We start from the raw sequence: 18,739 nt of genomic DNA, 5'->3' as shown, positions 1-18,739 counted from the left end.
TTTATTGAATACACAGCATGATTATGTCGAAGAAAAATTAACTCTGAGGTTCCAACATCAATTCACAGACTTAAACAGTAATTCTCCTAGCCAAACCCCCAACATCTTATGTAATACATATCAACAAGTTCACTTTGTTATGGGAACTGTCTGCTTCAAATCCACACCTGTTATGGTGTCCTTGACAAGGCTTCAGGCTCTCACAGTCTCCAGCTGAATTGAAGAGGTTTTGTTTCTCCATTTAACCCAGGGGTCCCCAACCCCCAGTCTGTGGACCAGTACGGGGCCATGGCATGCCAGCAACCGGTCTGCACAAACAAGCAAAACCCCATCCATAAGATGCAGGCAGCACACAAAACCACGCACCCTCTGGTCTACGGAAAAACCTTTCTCCATGGAACCGGTCCCTGGTGCCCAAAAGGTTGGGGACCTCTTAACCCACTTAAAAGTAACATCCCCCCCTTATCTAAAGGCAAGATGAAATGCAGAAGCACGTAGCTGCCAAAGTTTCATCCTTGACAATTTATGCTGTGCATGAGCAGTTAGAGTTGGGCCAATGCAGGGCACAAGAGAGATTTGTGTACATAAAATGCACACACACCTCTTTATGTGAGAAGGATGAATCCAGAGCAAGTACAAATAGTCCTCAACTTAACAACCATTTGCTCAGCGAGTGTTCAAAGTTACAACAGCAGTAAAAGGAAAATCAAGAGTCCATCACAATCGGCATGTATTTACAACAGTTACAATATCCTGGGATCAAATGATCACCATTTGCAACCTTCACAGCCAGCTTCTGACAAACAAAGTCAATGAGGGAAGCTTAATGACCACATGATTCACTTTGCAATTGCAGTGGTTCTCTTAATCGTGGCAAGAAGGGTCACAGAATCAGGTGTGGTAGTGGTCGTAAGTTGAGGACAATCTCTATTCATACGCTTGCATTGACGTATGGTTCTCGATTTGATGGGCTCCAGTCTCTGTCTCTAATAATGGCTTGTGTTTTGCCAGTAACTGATGCTCAGTTAATAGGGCCTCAGTGGAATGGAAACACGTTTTAAAAAGAGAAGGTTTTTGTGCTGTTGGTGCCTGAAGTTTTACGCCCTTAGTGTTAAGAAGCAAATGAAATAAAAAATAATATTTACCTCAGTTTCTTGGCTGAATTAACTTGATGAAACATTTGGTCATCCTAAGCGCATTTTTCCTATTTGTGTGATACATTATACTTACCGGTGGCAAGCTTTCCTAAACTCATTCTGCAGGAATCCTAGGTAAAATAACGAAGTGATTTAAAGAGTGGAAAAGAGCTGGGGGTGGATTTCCACCCTTTCCTGTCTGCTTTTTGTCTTTTTCTGTATTGCCCTACCTAGCTGCTTTTCTCCAGTTAACCCTTTCTGAAACCATCCTAGCAAACAGCTGTTCTAAGAATTATGAGAAATGGTATGAACCCTAGAAAGGCACCTGGATGGAAAACTGCTCTAGAATGCATGTAACAAGGGTGGTACTGAAGATAGGAACATATATATTCCTATCTGGTAAAGCAAGGGTCTTCAAACTTGGCCGTTTTATGACTTGTGGACTTCAACTCCCAGAATTCCTCAGCCAGGCACGCTGGCTGAGGAATTCTGGGAGTTGAAGTCCACAAGTCATAAAAGGACCAAGTTTGAAGATCCCTGCAGTAAAGGAATGCTGATCTGATCTTGGGAAGCTATGAGAGAGCCATTAAAGAGGAAAGAAAGGAATGAGTCATTAAGGGAGAACATAAAGGAAGAATTACATAGTCTTAGGATTGAAGGAAATTGGAGAAATTCAAAATAACTCCACCTTGATTTCTTTTCTTTTTTTAGTATAAACTGAAATTAATGCCATGTTGATTTTGTTTAGTATAAGATTGGCAAAATTTTGATAAGTTTTCAAGATTCTGTTATTCTACCTCAATGTTTCTTTAAAGTGTGGTCCCAGGACTCCCCTTCCCCCTCTTCAGGGGTCTACAGAACCAAAATTATTTGCCAGTTTATGTTGAAAAACCATACAATATAGAAGTCCAATCAAACCATCGTATAAAGCAGTAGCGGCAGCAGATGCATAAATTTTAGTTCCAAATATGATAAATATTGATAAATGTAAACCATACAAACAAAAACTCTTTTGAGATCCTCCTTGATTTTTAAAATTGGGAAGAGATTCTGAGAGAGAAAGAAGTTTAAGAAACCTTACTATAATAATGAGCATTGCTGGAATCTGTGGCCTGGCCTACTATTTCTGTCTTACAAATATTTCTTCATTCTTTCCCTTAAACTTATTTCCTTTTCTGTCTCACTTACTTGCTTCCCTCCCCCCTCCTCCCTTCACCACTTTAGTCATGAAAAAAATCTTTGACATATGGAGAGAACATGAACCAGAACTAAATGTGGCTTTTTATACTGATTCCAGCAATTTTAATAATTGGTCTGCCGATTTGAGGTTTATCACCTCTTTAAATGTTCTTTTTCACGCTTAAATCAATCCATTATTTTGTCCCAGAATTCAAGGACATCTACCAATAGAACAGAGATTTGGGGAAGCTATTTGTAGTATTCAGATATGCTTCCCCTGTCTACCCTGAAATCTTTGGGGAAAATGAATGTTAATTTTCATAAACTGGGAATTTTACTTGGAGTGAGTTGCTCAACTCTCTTTTGTCTGATACTTTTCCTTCTCTTTCAATATCAATAGGCTATTTATGTCTTCATGGCTCTGTCGTTCTGCCGGGATGAAGTTGCCTGGCTCTGCAGACACAGTGAGCACAAAGGCAAGAACCAAGAGGACTTCACTGACAGGTATTGATCAGGTTGGGGAAGTGTCATCCAAGGACTGGAAGTTTAGAATTAAGGTAAACTCTAAAGCTTTCAAAGTTAATGAATCCGTGTGGTTCACTGTAGCTGCGAAAATGTCCTTTTCTACACCACTGTTAGGAATGCAAGCTCTACATCTTCACAAGGGATGGAAAAGACCACTTGGAAATCATCATTTCTTCTCTTCAGGGGATGGGGAGGAACAGGCTTCGTCTCAACCCGTCCAAGACCGAGTGGCTGTGGTTTCCGGCGTCACGTCATAGCCAGTTGGTTCCATCTCTGGCTATCGGGGGCGAGTCATTAGCCCCCGCGGAGAGGGCTCGCAACCTGGGCGTCCTCCTGGATGCTCGGCTGTCTTTAGACGATCATGTGACGGCCGTGGCCAGGGGNTGCGCGAGCTGCACTGGCTGCCGGTGGCCTTCCGGGTGCGCTTCAAGGTGTTAGTAACAACTTTTAAAGCGCTCCATGGCAATGGACCTAGGTATTTGCAAGACCGCCTCCTACCAAACACCTCCCTTCGGCCAGTCCGCTCCCACAGAGAGGGCCTCCTTAGAGTGCCGTCGGCCAGACAATGCCGGCTGGTGACCCCCAGGGGGAGAGCCTTCTCTGTGGCAGCTCCTGCCCTCTGGAATGACCTATCCCCCGACCTACGTACAGTTGCGGACCTGCGCCTTTTTCGCCGAGCCCTGAAGGCCCATCTATTCCATGCGGCCGGCCTGGCGTAGCTTGATTATGTTTCAGTGGGGTTTTTTTTACAGGCCCGTTATTTAATTCGATTTTAAAACAAACTATTTATTACCGTGGTTTTTAGTATCGCCTGTTCACCGCCCTGAGTCCCGCAAGGGAGATAGGGCGGTATATAAATTTAATAAATAAAATAAATAAATAAATAAATAAATAAATGTTCACATTTCATATTGGAGTGTACTCATGCTGTGCTAGATTATGATTTGACCAATTACCCGTAAGGTCTGACTTACGCATAAAAACTAAGTCATGGGCTACAAGTTGCAGGGGTTAGAATTACCCATTAAACAATTGGCCAAAGAGCCTATGTAGCTGTTAACATGATGGGTAAACTTGTGCTTATCATCCCTGATATTATAGCCCTCTGGATTTGCAGCCCAAACTCACAGAGCTGTGGGCAAACTCAGTCTGCTTTTTCTCACCATTGTTCTTACCAGCTGCAACTTGCAAACTGCACTAATGGGAAGTGGGAAGCAAAGAGAGTGATGAAGAGTTAGTCTCTCCAATTCATAAAGAAAGGGTAGGAAAGACATGTTCAGATATACTTTCGTCTTGAAGTGGAGGGGAAATGAAAAGATTCCTCTCCCCATAATTTTTTGGCAGTTTTTGGTTGCAGGGTAATCTTGCTGCAGACTGAATTAACGATTTATCTCTGGCAGGGCATTACAATAGATGAAAGCTCTTGAGGAGTCCTACAGAATAAGACTTAGGACAAAATAGTTCTAAAATAAAAACAAACCACTAGTTAGCATAGCTGTGACAGGAGAGTTTTGAGTTGGAGTGGGTTTGTCTTCATATCCATTTATCCTCAGCCTTGTTTTCAGGAGCATGCATGGTTACCTTTACCAATTTCCCCTCACATGTATTCCTGAGGTCATTTATAGTTCTGTACTGTCTGTCCATGCTAAATTGTTCAGTGTTTATTGGCTAAGCTTAGGAAGCAAACACTCCACTTTAGGGTAGATTTGCGTACTGGAGGCTACAGCAGTTTTTATACCATATCATAAACATCACTGCAAAAAGTAGATAGGAGATGAACTGAACTGAATTATTTTAAGATTTATTCTCTTGACATTCATCTTTCAACTGTTGAATTGTAATGCGATTTGTATTCCCATCACATCGCAACTAATTACCAGGTTTAAAGTAAATTAAGAAGCATGCGAACAAAACACAAACCCAGCTTTTGCGTGTGGAAAAGATACACAAACTCTGCAAACAGAGAAGGCAAGATGAGGCAGAGGGAGGCAGCATCTGCATGGGAATGTTTGCTGTTGGGGAATAGGATGGAGAAGGTTATTGGGCTGCCCCCTTACCCACTTTGTGTATCCCTTGGCTCCCAGCTTGTGCATCTATTTGTTAAGTTGTTCACATCTGGGCAAAGCATGGAAAGGGTGAGGAGAACCAAATATTGTATTTTAGTTCTTTCAAGAGGGTGGATTTTTATAGTAAGGGTCTGGACAGTTTGGCAGATCTCTCTTTGATGTGTGTTTGTGTGGGGAGCTGATAGTGGCAAAAGTCAGCTTTGTAGCAGCAAAAAGAACCTTGGGCAATACTGATATGCTTCCTCCAAAACCCCATTTATTTTCCTCACAGCTGCTTGGCCGAGCTGCTCTTTCTGATGGAAAGACTCCGCAACCTGCTTAAAAAATACCAAAATGTCATCCAACGGTACCATGTACAGTATTTGTCACGCTTTGATGCCCAGGTGCTTGGTAATGTCATACAGGTATGGAAAACAGCACAGGAAGTGAGGCCAGTGACATGGTGTATGGGGGACAGGACCCACTGAATAGCCTTCGTCCTAAAAAGATACAAGAAAATAGGGTGGAAAAAAGTGAGAATGTGAAAGAATTTTAAGTATTAAGTATTAAAATCACTGGCTGAGTGACTTGGGGCCAGTCACTCTCTTTCAGCCCAGTCCACCTCATAAATTGCTGTTGTGGGAAAATAGGAGAGGGAATGAGTATGATATGTTTGCTGCCTTGAGTTGCTTATAAAAATAATAACGGTGGTATATAAACAAAAGCTAAGGCATGAGGTTAGAAAACCAGAAAATCATGGCTCATCTTGGACACAAAGCCAATTGGGTGACTTTGGGCCAGTCATTTTCTTTCAGACCTAGGAAAGAGGCAATGGCAAATCACTTCTGAGAAACCTTGCTAAGAAAACCGCGGGGGTTTGTCCAGGCAGTTTATGAGAATCAAATACGATTGAACGGAAGAAAGAAAAAGTATCTGGATGCTGGCAAAAATCTTTATCTGCTGTCAGAGTAGGTGAATTCGATGAAGCCAGTCTTATTTTTTTCAATAGAAGGGAAGCTGCTTCACAAGTCACAAATTAGAAAAGGGAGTCAGTAGAGCCCTTTAAAATGATTTCCTTGCCTTGAAGCATCTGTTACTTATATTGATGGTTGCTTCTCTTTCTGAAGACACTTCAGGCCAGATACAGCATTAAATCGGACAGCACAATTCCTTTAAATAATTGCATGCGGTAAAGTTCAGTGTAAACAAACCACCGAATAACAAATTGTTGTCTTCACTCTAAGCCCTTTTGTCTCATGCAGGACCTGACTGTGTGCCCTGAAGAGGAATCTGTGATTATGTCAGCTTTTGTCAACACACTCACATCCCTGACTGTCAAACAGGGTAATTATGCTGTCAGCTAGAAGTTTCTGTGTCTCTTTTCCCGGCCCTCATGCAGAAGGTTCATACTTCATACCTCTATAAGAGTAATTCAAACATGGTGCCAGAAAAAGGTTTGGGATTTTATAATAGGCACATACTTATGGAAGCTGTGTATTTGCTTTGTGTTGCACATTGCCTCACCAGAGTGGGGAACTAGGGCCCTTTTATGACCTGTGGACTTCAACTCCCAGAATTCTTGAGCCAGCATTCTTGAAGAATTCTGGGAGTTGAAATCTACAAGTCATAAAGTGGCCATAGTTCCTCACCTCTGCCTTAGACACTTAGACACTATGTAGTCTGTAAGCTGTTGTGGAGAGAGCTGTGCACAGCAAATAGTTCTTTCAGCAGCAAAGCCTCATTGTATTTGACCTTGGGTTTTTTTTCATCCTTAAACAAAAGGAGAAAATCCCTGAGGCTCTTTCAGTAAATGTTACCTTTTTCATGCTTGTGTTTTGCAGTTGATGTCAAGGAGAAATTTGAATTCAAGGGACTGCGATTAGATTGGTTCAGACTACAGGTAATGTTGGCTTTTCTTCCCCTTTCTCCCGTAAAGGCTCCTAGGAATGTTTGGAATATTTTATGCCCTGTTAGGATTTTGTATTGCCTGGTAATTCCATCTGTTCATTGGGAGTGAATAACAGAGAACTGGGTTGCACATTGTGCTCATCACATAATGAGTCTGAATTCTGCAGGCAGAGAAGGAGAACCAACTGGGTAGTCAGTCCCTCTTTTATTTGTCTTTTCCCACAAAATGTAACTTTTCCTAGAATTTGAGCAGGGGAGAAGCCGGGAAAGAAGTTGCTGCCAAGGAAAGGGAGATGATAGACAAGAAGAAAAAGAGTCTCCTCCTTCCCATTGTTCAACTCCTTAACTCTTGCTATCCACTGGCGGGCAGAGAGGACGGTCTTAACAGAAGTTTGAATACAGGACACTTTGACCTGGTAAACTGCAAGCATTCAATTGCAGTTGACACTAAAGGAGCTTTAAAAACATGTCGTTCATATTGATGCTGGCTTGAGAAAGCATTTGTGGAGGATATACAAAGTGACTGCCCTATCAGCTTTTGGAGGTTACAAATTGATGCAATAGTTAGTTGCATCGTTTTCAGTTGTTTGCCGAGAATTTGGATATCACAGTGGAGAAAACGTCTTTTGCTAGCACTGCCAGCATTTCCATTGGTAAATACAGGTGGTCCTCGACTTACAACAGTTCATTTACTGACTGTTCAAAGTAACAATGGCACTGAAAAAAGTGTCCCCGGGGTCACGCGATCAGCTTTTGTGACCTTCTGACAAGCAAAACCAATGGGAAGTCCAGGTTCACTTAACAACCATGTTGCTAACTGAACAAATGTGACGGTTCCCTTAGCAACTGTGGCAAAAAATGTCGTAAAATGGGGCAAACTCGCATAACAAATGTTTCACTTAGCAACATAAATTTTGGGGTCAGTTGTGATTGTAACTTGAGGACTACCTGTACTTCTTTGCTTAATACACTGGCCAAAGAGTAGCCTTAGGCACTGAGGCATTGGCTATGCCTTAAAGCCACCCCATAGCATTCTTCCAAATTAAATGAAATAAAAAATAAGGAAGAATGCCAAATGCTGAAAGTTTTCAGCATTCTTGTGGGAGATTTCTAGACGAGAGCGAGAATTGGCAGTCTCATAATTTTTTAGGCATTTTAAAAGATGGGGAGAGAGTAGCCTGCAACTTGAAAAGATTGGAAGCCCTGGCCTAGCTTAAGGTATCAACCTGTTCTCCATTGGTTGACTATTCTGTTCATTGATACATTTTATGCATATGAGTGAGCTATTCTAGACTAATTTCCCTCAATTACCTATATGTTGTTTTATCACTATCATCATCATAAGTCTTTTTTTCTTTTTCTTTTTTACTCCTATATTGGCCGTCCAAACTCACAATTTGCAAAGTGGTGGCTATATAAATCAGTGCAATACATAAAGGGATTTTAAAAATGGGTTATCTGATACCTGAAAAGATTGGAAGATCCTGACCAAGCCTAAGGACAAGAATTGTTTTGATTTTTCAATCCTGTGCTTGCTGCCCAGATTCATAATTTGTGAGATGGGAAGCTATATATATTGAGATAATAAACAAAACGGGGCTTTTCTAGCATCTGTTTTTCTCTCAAAATATTACATTGCCCTGCAAAGCTATATCACATAATCATACGATCAGATAATGGACATATGCATGTAAGTTGCCCCTACCATTCTATAATTTATAGCAGTCATGCCCTATTCTGACAATTTAAGGTGATATGTCCATAATAATGGGTACTTTCTTCCATCAGGCATATACCAGTGTCACTAAGGCCCCATTGCAACTGCGGGAGAATCATGATCTTGCCAAGGTGATGAACCTCATTGTTTTTCATACTAAGATGCTAGACTCTGTGGAAGAGCTCATAGTGGAGACATCCGACCTCTCCTTCTTTGGGTATGTATGGATAGCAGGAGACAGTTCTGACTGCGCAACAGAATAGAAAATAGAATAGAATAAAATAGAGAATAAAATAGAATAGAAAATAGAATAGAATAGAATAGAGAATAAAATAGAGAATAAAATAGAAAATAGAATAGAATAGAAAATAGAATAAAAAATAATAATAGAATAGAATAGAATAGAGAAAATAGAATAGAGAATAAAATAGAAAATAGAATAGAATAGAAAATAGAATAGAATAGAATAGAGAATAACATAGAGAATAAAACAAAAAAGAAAATAGAAAATAGAATAGAAAAGAATACAAAAAAGAATAGAATATTGGAATAGAATATTGGAATAGAATAGAATAGAAAATAGAATAGAATAGAATAGAATAGAATAGAATAGAATAGAATAGAATAGAATAGAATAGGCAGAGCAGGAAATGCTATATCATTTCAGACAAATGGTTGTCCAATCTCTTCTTAAAAACTTCCAGTTTTTGAAAAGGAAGGCTAGGGCAGAATTTCCACAGAGGCAGAATCTTTAACAAGCAAGTGATAGAAATGAGATGCCAATTCACAGCAACATTCTGATGGCAGTGCGCATTCTCACCCACTCATTGATTCAAGATGATGAGCAGGTCATATCTTATTGCATATGTATGTGTGTGTACCTTGGAGTCAGCGTTGACTCTTGGCTACTGCCTAGACTGGTCCTTGTAGTCCTTAAGTGAACAAGGCTACAGTTATAAAGACATTAGAAGAAAAATTGGTGGAAGCTTAACCAAAGGTGGCATTTCTGCTGTACACTTTTCCCAAAAGGTTTCCACAATTTTGGCCACTACTGTAGCTAGGGATAATGTTGCATGTATTGTTTTGGGTTCTATTTGTAACTTGTTAATATATTTTTGTTTTTATACCAAACTACATGAATACTTTGCGGGAGAGAAGGGGATAAACATTTCTTAAATAAAAAGTCAGGAAAGTACCATCTGTTGCTAATTGTCTTGATGGGCATTTTATTCAAATTACTCTTTTTTTAAAAAAAATAATCTGTTAAATAAAGAAAGAGTGCTTTCTGCAGGCGATATCATTGGGAGCATTATCCTTTTTAGAAATTGTACACAGCATTCATCATACTGTTCGTTAGAAGAATGAATGGAAAGGAAACATGCCTTGAGGTTGTTTGCTTCCACTTGTTTGGGCTTCTTAAGTTCCTTTCTCTTTGACAGTTTCTACGCACGCCATTTGGAGAAGTTATTTGCCTCCACCTTAGAGGAATCATCCATGTTGCGTTATGTCATTGCCTTCCCACTTCTGTGTGCTGATTTCAGTAATATGATCCATCCAATGTGCCCCGAGGAGGTGAGTACATTTTTGACATTCATGGGAAAAAGGAAGAAAAACAGCTGGATTAGGAGGTTCTTACCAGTTTACATAAGCTTGCTTTTTCCGCCCTTTACTATAATTTCTATAGGCCTATCTGGTTTTAAAAAATAATGTGCTGTACCATTGTATTTTAAATTCCATAACTAGAAAAACGTTTTCGATCCTGTCTACATTACACAACCTAGAAAATTCCAGATATTTTATCTTAACTGCATATGTGATTTAAGAAACTACGCAAATGATGGTCTTTTGAAGGGTCTTTAATATGGAGAAGTAAGATGGCTGTGATGGGACTTTAACTGTGGTTTTAACTGATTGTTATTCTTATATTTTATAACAGTCAGCATTAAATTCTTATGAATAGATATGAAGGATTAGATAAATACATATTTTTTAACTTTTGGAAATGAGCACATAATTTAAGGTGCAAACCTTATCACATGCACTAGGTATCAAGCCCTATTGAGGATAATGAAATTTATTTTTTTCATGAACAAATGCTATATTCACTTGCCCAAGGAGTTGATCACAATCATAATACACAAGCCATGTAGTGAATTAAGGTGATTTTTGCTTCCTATTCCAGTATCCCCATTTGCGTATCTGTGCCTTGGCCATATGCAACAACTTCCTGGAAGAGATTGCAAAGCAGACTTCAACCTGCATCCTTGATGCTTGTGCTGAACACTGTAACCTGAGTGAGCAAGTGAGTAACCCAACATCATATAGGACACTGAGGACCAGACACCAGAGCTAAACCAAGTACAAGGAATCCAAGAAGGCATAATAATCTGCAGGATGAAAGAAGATTGATCTGAGATAGATGGAATGTTGGAATAATACTATAGATTATATACGTTCTGCATATCTTTTTTGTAAGACACTAGAGCCCATGTGCACTTTTCTGGTCACTTTCTGGTAGAACTAGAGAGTAGAAATTATGGGTGGGCTGGATAGGCAAATGAATGGGGCTATGCTAGACAGAGGTTAGATTCTTGGTATAAAGTAAAAAAAAGGCAGCTTGGGGAATGGGTGGGGATACACTGATTCCAATAAAGGATAATAGTCGTAACTCAGGGTTGAAATGAAGGCTCCTTGGTGCTCTCTGAGCTTGCTTGTTTTCTTGCAGACAAACTAGGTAACATCATCAGTACTAGTAACCATCAGTGATATTATCTAGTTTGGATAATAAAATGTCTGCAAGAAAACAACCAAGCTTAGGGAACATCAAGGACCCCCTCACACATTTGACTGACAAAAGCACTCGGGTTCTCCAGTTGCCCCAACCATAAGCCTTAGACATCAGCCTGGATTTACCTGAAGATCATTTCACCATGTTGCTGGTTACACCAAAGCATTTTTGGGGGATGGTTGACGGGATGAAGCAAATGATCGATTCTTAGGGGATTACTGAAGCTTCATATAAACTGACTGATAGCCAGGGTAGCCTTGATTTTATTAATTGGTTTTCCATGCTGGTGGGAGAAAAGCTGCTTCTTGAAGGTGATTTCACAGACACAGACACAGACACAGCCCATCGTTCCATGCCTTAACCTTTTACATTTGTGTCTTTATCTCTCAGCTCTTACCCAAGCACTGTGCACCCTCCATCAGCAAGGCCCGAACCAAGAGGGCTCAGAAAAAAACCTCCAAAAAGGGAGAGCCCGAAAGGGATAAACCCGGAGCAGAGAGCATCCGGAAGGACCGCAGTCTGGTCACAAAGTAAGATCATAACAGTCAAATTGTTTATATTTCTTAAACTGATTACCTTTTAGATAACTTTGAACCTGATGGTTCTGTTATAAGAGAGCACGTGGCTACGTATCTTGAGGTGTTAATTTAATCCTGAATATATCCTAATATATAACCCTGAATTAATATTATCATAATAATACAGTTAATATAATCGTGAATATAATCCTAATATATCCTGAAACATCTTTCATCATGATGGCATTTTGAAAGATGATCTAGTCCAGGGGTCCCCAACCCCAGTCCATGGACAGGTACCAGGACGCGGCATGCCAGCAACTGGTCCACAGAAACAAGCAAAGTCCCATCAGCGGGATGCAGGCAGCACACAAAACCACGCCCCCTCCAGTCCGCAGAAAAACCTCTCTTCATGTAACTGGTCCCTGGTGCCCAAAAGGTTGGGGACCTCTGATCTAGTGTTTTCAAGATTACATATGCTATTCAGCACTAAGTTTGTTCTGTATTTTGTTTGTAATCAGAACCCAAACAGGTTGATGAAGGAGACACACTTCTTCAGGGGAAGGGAGGGGGCTGTATATTTTTATGCCTTGAAAGGTGGGATAGGAGACATTTTATAATGTATAGGAGAGGTTGGATATGGCTTTCCTAATGGAATGGAACTAAAATTGGGGGCTGCAAATAGTCTTGAATCAATAGCAATAGCACTTACAGTGATGAGACTTATATACCGCTTCACAGTGCTTTAAACTGCTTATAAACTGCTCTCTAAGCAGTTCACAAAGTCAGCAGATTGTCCCCAACAATCTGAGTCCTTATTTTGGCAACCTCGGAAAGATGCAAGGTTGAGTCAACCTTGAGCCGGTGAGACTTTGAACTGCCGAACTGCTGGCAGCCGGGAGTCAGCAGAAGTAGCTGAAGTAGTTAGTGCTGCATTCTAACCACTGCGCCACCAGGAATCAAGCTCTGAGGACTCCAGTTTCCTAGGTCACAAAAGAGCACAAGGAATACAAAAAGCAATACAGATGGAAAGGAGTGTAGAGATAGCAATATCCAAAATACATAAAAAGATATTTCCTATTTACAAGGACTTCTAATGCTGTAAGATGAAGGTAGATCAATATTCCAGTTTTTTTATCAAGCCAGAAGGCTAAAGGAGTTAATGGAATATCTAAAGAAATAAGGCAGGCAACAGAAGAAATGTTAGTCTAGGCTGTAACCAGGTTACGCCAGCAAATCTAAAAAAACGATGCAATGTCCATCAGATTGGAAGAGATCAATCTATATTCAACCCCCATCCCCACCCCCAACTCCCCTAAAAAGGAAAAAAGAGACTCTACAGAGTGTGTAGACTATCGTACCTTGTTTTTAATTTCACACGCTAGCAAAAATAATGCTTAGGATCTTCCCTGAGCAGATTACAGCTCTACATGCCAGATGTTCAAGAAAAGGCTGAGGAACAAGGAACATTATTGCCAAAACATGCTGGATAATTGAGAAAGCCAAAGAATACAGTATATATTAAAAAATATCAGCATCTGCTTCATTGATTATCAAAAGCTTTTGATGGTGTTGATTGTGTCAAGCTGTGCAATGTACTTAGAACAATGGGAATCTCACACTTTTCATGTGAAACCTATGTAAAGATCAGGAAGTCATAGCACAGACAAAACATGGCAGATCAGATTGGTTCTACATTGGCAAAGCTGAGAGGCAAGGCTGTATGCTCTTAAATACATGCTGAATATTTATTAAAGGAAGCTGGATTGGAAAAAGATTAATGTGTTTTAAAATTGGAGGAAGATCAATAACCTGCACTTTGCTGATGGCACTACCCTGATCGCTGAAAATGCGAAGGAACTGCAAGTTCAAGTAATAAAAATAATAGAAAAGTAATAAAAAATCTAAAATGCACAGTGGAAAAATGGGCTAGAAATTAAAGATAAAGAAGACCAAAGTAATAACAATAGTAGGATACCAGCCATAGAACTGACAATGAAGACATTGAAGTGGTAGATAGTTTCAGCCTTTTGGGATCAACCATCGTAAGGGAACAAGCAGTCAAGAAATACCTCACATACTAGAACTTGGTAGAGGAACCATGAAGATCTTGGAAAAGATATTCAGATGCAAGAGGTCCATTCCTAGAAAGATCAGAATAGTGCAGTTATGTAGCTCTCTGTGACAACCTATAGATGTGAAAGCTGGACTTTAAAGAAGCTGGATGGAAAGAATACTAGGCACTTTGGAACTTTGGTGTTGGGGAAGACTCCTTGAGAGTAGCATGGACAGCCAAGAAAACCAAAGAATGAATCATTGAACAAATCAGCTCAGCGTTCAAATGATCCTAGTTCAGATACATTATGAAAGACCTAACTCTTGGAGAAGGGCCTATTGCTGGGAAAAGTAGACGGGAAGAGAGATGGAGGATGACCAGCAGCAAAGTGGATAAACTCAGTTACATTGGCTATGGGTGTATGTTGCAAGACCTGAAGGACTAGGCTAGAAATAAGATCATCTTAGATAAAAATATGTGTGGCTGCTAGGAGTTACCACTGACTCAGTGACATGTAACCAACCAATAAATAAATACAAGGGAAAGGAAACTTTTCTTCTTAAAATATAAAAGTAACAAAATTAGCAGAGAGAAAAAAAAATAGAACAAGTGCTTTGTTTTGCCACTTTTTAACAACTCCTTAAAACAACAGCACCTTTTTTGCAGATTGCATAGCTGTCCTCTTCAGCTGCAGGTAGCACAATCCCAACACAAGACACACCTTACAGTTTATGAATTGCTGATGTGCTACAGGTGTGTGCCTGCAGGAGTTCTGAAGCACTTTCCCCCCCTCTTTTGGAACCTGAAACTGTGCACAGCTATTCGGTTTATATCTGCCAGCTACCCAGAACCTTCAAGATAGATTTAACAGCGTATGATTAAAAATACATAAAATATCTCGTGGAAGTATCTAGGAGCGGGCTTAGTGGAAGAAGAAATAAGCTTTCTCAAGATACCTTACTAATATTCCCAAAGTGTATTGGACTCAGAGAGATAAAGAGGCATCTTGTAGAGTTGGGTTAACCCAAGCTTTTCCCAGATCTTCCCTCTTTTCTCTGCCCTCCCCTGCTTCTTGCAAAGAATATTTTGGGAAACGCCTTCGATGTTATAAAAACTCTGATCTGACCTGTATCTTTTTTTCTTTTCCCAGTCTAGACAAGTTGCATCTGACCCTGTCTGAGCTTTGCTGGAGCATAAACCAAGTAGACAGCATTGTTGTCTTCGAGCATATAGTAACTCCTGTGGAGTATCTCAGTAGCCAGCTGGAGATACGACTCAGCAGGTACAGGAAGTAATGAGACACTGTTGCCACATGGGCAGGGTGGTTGTTCTAGAAGTGAGCCACCAATGTGCATACCTTTTGCACATTTTTTTTGAAGAATGGAAAAGAAGTTTGTGTGTGTGTGTATAGGTGACAGCGTGGGTCCCATTCGTGGATTTCTCCCAGTTTAGTGAACTGAGCATGATCTGCCTCCCTTCAACCTTATTAAATCTCCCATGCATTTAATTCTCGGCATGCCTATGAACTGAATGGCTGGATTTGTTAGGATGCCCAGATCTGGATTGCAAAAAATCCAGGCATCTGGTTTGCATGTTGTGTTAAGCTCTGATCTGGTGTGTTTGTTTCTCAAGCCTTTTAAAGACTCTTGAGCAACCTAGGGCAAATTAGCAATGAAATCGAGGTAAATGTTTTACAGTATTTCTTTTGTTTGTCAGCAGTCAAGTGTACTGGTGCGTGTAGGGAGACCCAGTACTGAATTCTTCAGATGATACCTTGAGTATGGTGTGAAATACTGTTCATGTAATCTTTTAAATACTTGTCCATGGTTTAGATAGGGAGCCCACCATACAGTATATGGGTCAGGTGTTCTCACTGCCTGATAAAAGGTCCTAAACCCAGTCAATTATGGTTTAAATTAATGGTTAAATCAGTGCCTTAGAATGTTGTGTGCTTCTTTAACTACTGTATACAAAACTTGCAAAACTTTTTTTTTTTTTAACCTCTTTAACAAAGCTTATTTTGATTCGTGGAACAATGCTAGACTTTTCTCTTTTGGTCTTGCACTGATAAATTCCTTAATTCTTTTCCAGCAGAGGCTGGCAGCTGGTTTTGACCTTCAGCCCAGAGCCCAGCCCATTTTGCTATGTACTGTCTAATCCAGATGATGTTTCTGCCTGGAACTTCAGACTGGCTTTTGCCTCCTTCTGTAGCTCTTTAAAGAGTAGAGCTGCATCTGCTTTACCATCTGTTAGATCACTCTATTCTTAACCCAAAATATATTGGGAAACAATTGTTTTGTTTTGACACTAAGCTTTTTATTTAGATAATTGTTCTGAATTGCTTTTGGTTTAGATACTACAAATAACAGTATATTGTATTTATACTTTTGTTTTGTCTCGCTTTGAGGAGCCCTTCAGTTTGAATTAAAGTGCGTTTGTAGACATAACAGACAATAAAATGCCACTTTGAAGCTTATGTGAACCCAGTTAATAAAAATGGCCTGCAAAGGTTTCAGTCCCAGAACTGAGCTTTTTAGATCATGAAAATGCACTAAATATCTGACCATCTTGAAGAGGAGCTTAGCTACTGACTTGTGCAGGGCAGTCAGTAATGCAAAGGAGAAGAACCAGTGTCCCATAAGCCACAGCATACATACCTTGTTATTCCTACGTATGCTTTGTTCAGCCAGATAATTTAAGTCTCCTTTGGTAGCTAAAATTTAACACTTGCTGTTATCCCATCCCTCTCTCCATAAGCAGTTATCTAATCTAGTTCCAAATGTACTGTCAGGCCTGGCTTGTGTTCCTTGGACAGGAATATTACCTGCCCATTCTCTTTGCTCTTTGCTAAAGCATTGTGAGCTATATAATGCTATATAAGCATTATATAAGCTATATAAGCTGTACTGCCGAATAGTGACTTGAGGGTTGCAAGTTGATATGTGTATGTGCGTTTCTTTGTTGTTTGCCCTTGTTTTCAGGTGTTGCTTACTTTCCCAATCTTGCCCATAGGTCTTTGGTGCGACTGGTAAAACCAAACCCAAGTTCTCCAGAGTTAGTGCGTCCCACAGAAGTGTTAGCAGGCGTGCAGGCCTATGCTACTTTCCTGGTGTCCTTGATGCATCGTGTAGGAGTAGATACTTCGCGCCTCCTCCGTGGAGTGCTACTGCAGCACACACAGCCACTGGATGCAAACGGGGAGCAGACAATCACCACACTCTATACCAACTGGTATGTGGCCAGGGCATAATGATGACCTGCAGGGAGAAAATACTGCTGTATAACTGTAAGAGTCTGGGTATAATTTGTCCCAAGGTCACTAAGATCAGTCTTACTTATCTCCTTGAAATTCCAAGAGTCAGCCCTGGAATATCTGAGATATTTATTTAAAAATTCCTCTAAAGACTCGAAACTACATTGAGGGTTGTCAGTGCTAAAAATATTGTCCTATTTTCAGGTATGCATGAGCTGTTCCATTAGTACATTCCTATAGAAAGAGGGAGAAAGGATATCATGGTTGTGAGCCAAAGCCTTCTTAGGAAGACTTTCTTGCTAGTAAGAATTCCTGCTTCTGTTATTTCCTCTTTCCACATAGCTGCCCTGCCACAAGTTTAAGAAAGTAATACTTAGTTGTTCATAAATGGAATAGATTTTTTTGGCATCTCTTCCCAGGTATCTGGAGTCACTTCTGCGGCAGGCAAGCATGGGATCCATTGTCCTTTCACCTTTAATGCAAGCTTTTGTCAGTGTTCCCAAAGAAGGGGAGCAGATCTTCAGTGCTGAAGAATTTTCTGATGTCCTAGGTAGGTGTCAAAATGCCTAGACCAGGGGTGTCAAACTCGCAATGTCACACAATGTGTCGTGATGTATCGCGACTTTTTTTCCATTGCTGGCAATGGGGTGGGCACGATTTCGGCATGATGCATCTGGCCTGCGGGCTGGCAGTTTGACACCCCTGGCCTAGACTGAACCATTCAGAATTGAGTTACAATTGGGTCACCGTATTTGAATTTAATTCCTAGTGTTAGTAGATGAGCTGAAAGGCTTGAATTGTATTGCCAATTAGAAGCTGTGGAATTCCCGCCAAGCCTAGCTTGGCTAAGGCAAATTTTGAGCATGTGAATTGCAGCTGAGGTTTAAATCTGAAGAGGAGGAGGAGGAGGAGGAGGAGGAGGGGGGGGAGCAGGAGCAGGAGGAGGAGGAGGAAGAAGAAGAAGAAGAAGAAGAAGAAGAAGAAGAAGAAGAAGAAGAAGAAGAAGAAGAAGAAGAAGAAGAAGAAGAAGAAGAAGAAGAAGAAGAAGAAGAAGNAAGGAGAAGAAGAAGGAGAAGAAGAAGAAGAAGAAGAAGAAGAAGAAGAAGAAGAAGAAGAAGAAGAAGAAGAAGAAGAAGAAGAAGAAGAAGAAGAAGAAGAAGAAGAAGAAGAAGAAGAAGAAGAAGAAGAAGAAGAAGAAGAAGAAGAAGAAGAAGAAGAAGAAGAAGAAGAAGAAGAAGAAGAAGAAGAAGAAAGCATTCCAAATGAAGATGATGTCAAGCCACTTCCATATTGTTCATAGGCAAAATACATGGATCAGAAATTGAGCTCAACTTGAGTTTAGTACCAAAGTATTCAGAACCAGGAGAGCATCAACAAAGGGAACCGTAACATCCAGCCATCCATTTCAAACATACACTCTCACAGCAATATACAAAGATTAAAAATAAAATCCTGGCCTTAAATGTAAGATCTTAAAGACACAACTTCAAACAAGACAGAAACACATGCTTTGTGCATGAGGTTCCTAGTTAGAATGTTTACTATGTCATAGAGTTTGGATCTTAGAACAATGGAAGTTTTGCAATTGTGTCTCTCTCTAGCCTCAGCAGTGGT

At 40.3% G+C, this 18,739-nt stretch overlaps 1 protein-coding gene across 1 annotated transcript in view; it reads left to right on the top strand.

Moving 5' to 3' along the window:
- NCKAP1L (NCK associated protein 1 like) overlaps nucleotides 1–18,739 on the top strand; it is a 79,304-nt gene that overhangs the window by 25,496 nt on the left and 35,069 nt on the right. Inside the window, exons 12-22 of the mRNA XM_015816764.1 lie at nucleotides 2,716–2,819; nucleotides 5,178–5,310; nucleotides 6,148–6,229; nucleotides 6,727–6,785; nucleotides 8,582–8,727; nucleotides 9,950–10,082; nucleotides 10,693–10,812; nucleotides 11,689–11,828; nucleotides 15,023–15,154; nucleotides 16,885–17,103; nucleotides 17,545–17,675. Coding sequence (XP_015672250.1) covers nucleotides 2,716–2,819; nucleotides 5,178–5,310; nucleotides 6,148–6,229; nucleotides 6,727–6,785; nucleotides 8,582–8,727; nucleotides 9,950–10,082; nucleotides 10,693–10,812; nucleotides 11,689–11,828; nucleotides 15,023–15,154; nucleotides 16,885–17,103; nucleotides 17,545–17,675 — 1,399 coding nt within the window. The remainder of the gene's footprint in view (nucleotides 1–2,715; nucleotides 2,820–5,177; nucleotides 5,311–6,147; nucleotides 6,230–6,726; nucleotides 6,786–8,581; nucleotides 8,728–9,949; nucleotides 10,083–10,692; nucleotides 10,813–11,688; nucleotides 11,829–15,022; nucleotides 15,155–16,884; nucleotides 17,104–17,544; nucleotides 17,676–18,739) is intronic.

This window comes from Protobothrops mucrosquamatus, unplaced genomic scaffold, assembly GCF_001527695.2.
Source record: "Protobothrops mucrosquamatus isolate PMUCROS unplaced genomic scaffold, P.Mucros_1.0 scaffold492, whole genome shotgun sequence".
NCBI lineage: Eukaryota > Metazoa > Chordata > Lepidosauria > Squamata > Viperidae > Protobothrops > Protobothrops mucrosquamatus.
This window is presented reverse-complemented; position numbering and strand designations above follow the sequence as displayed.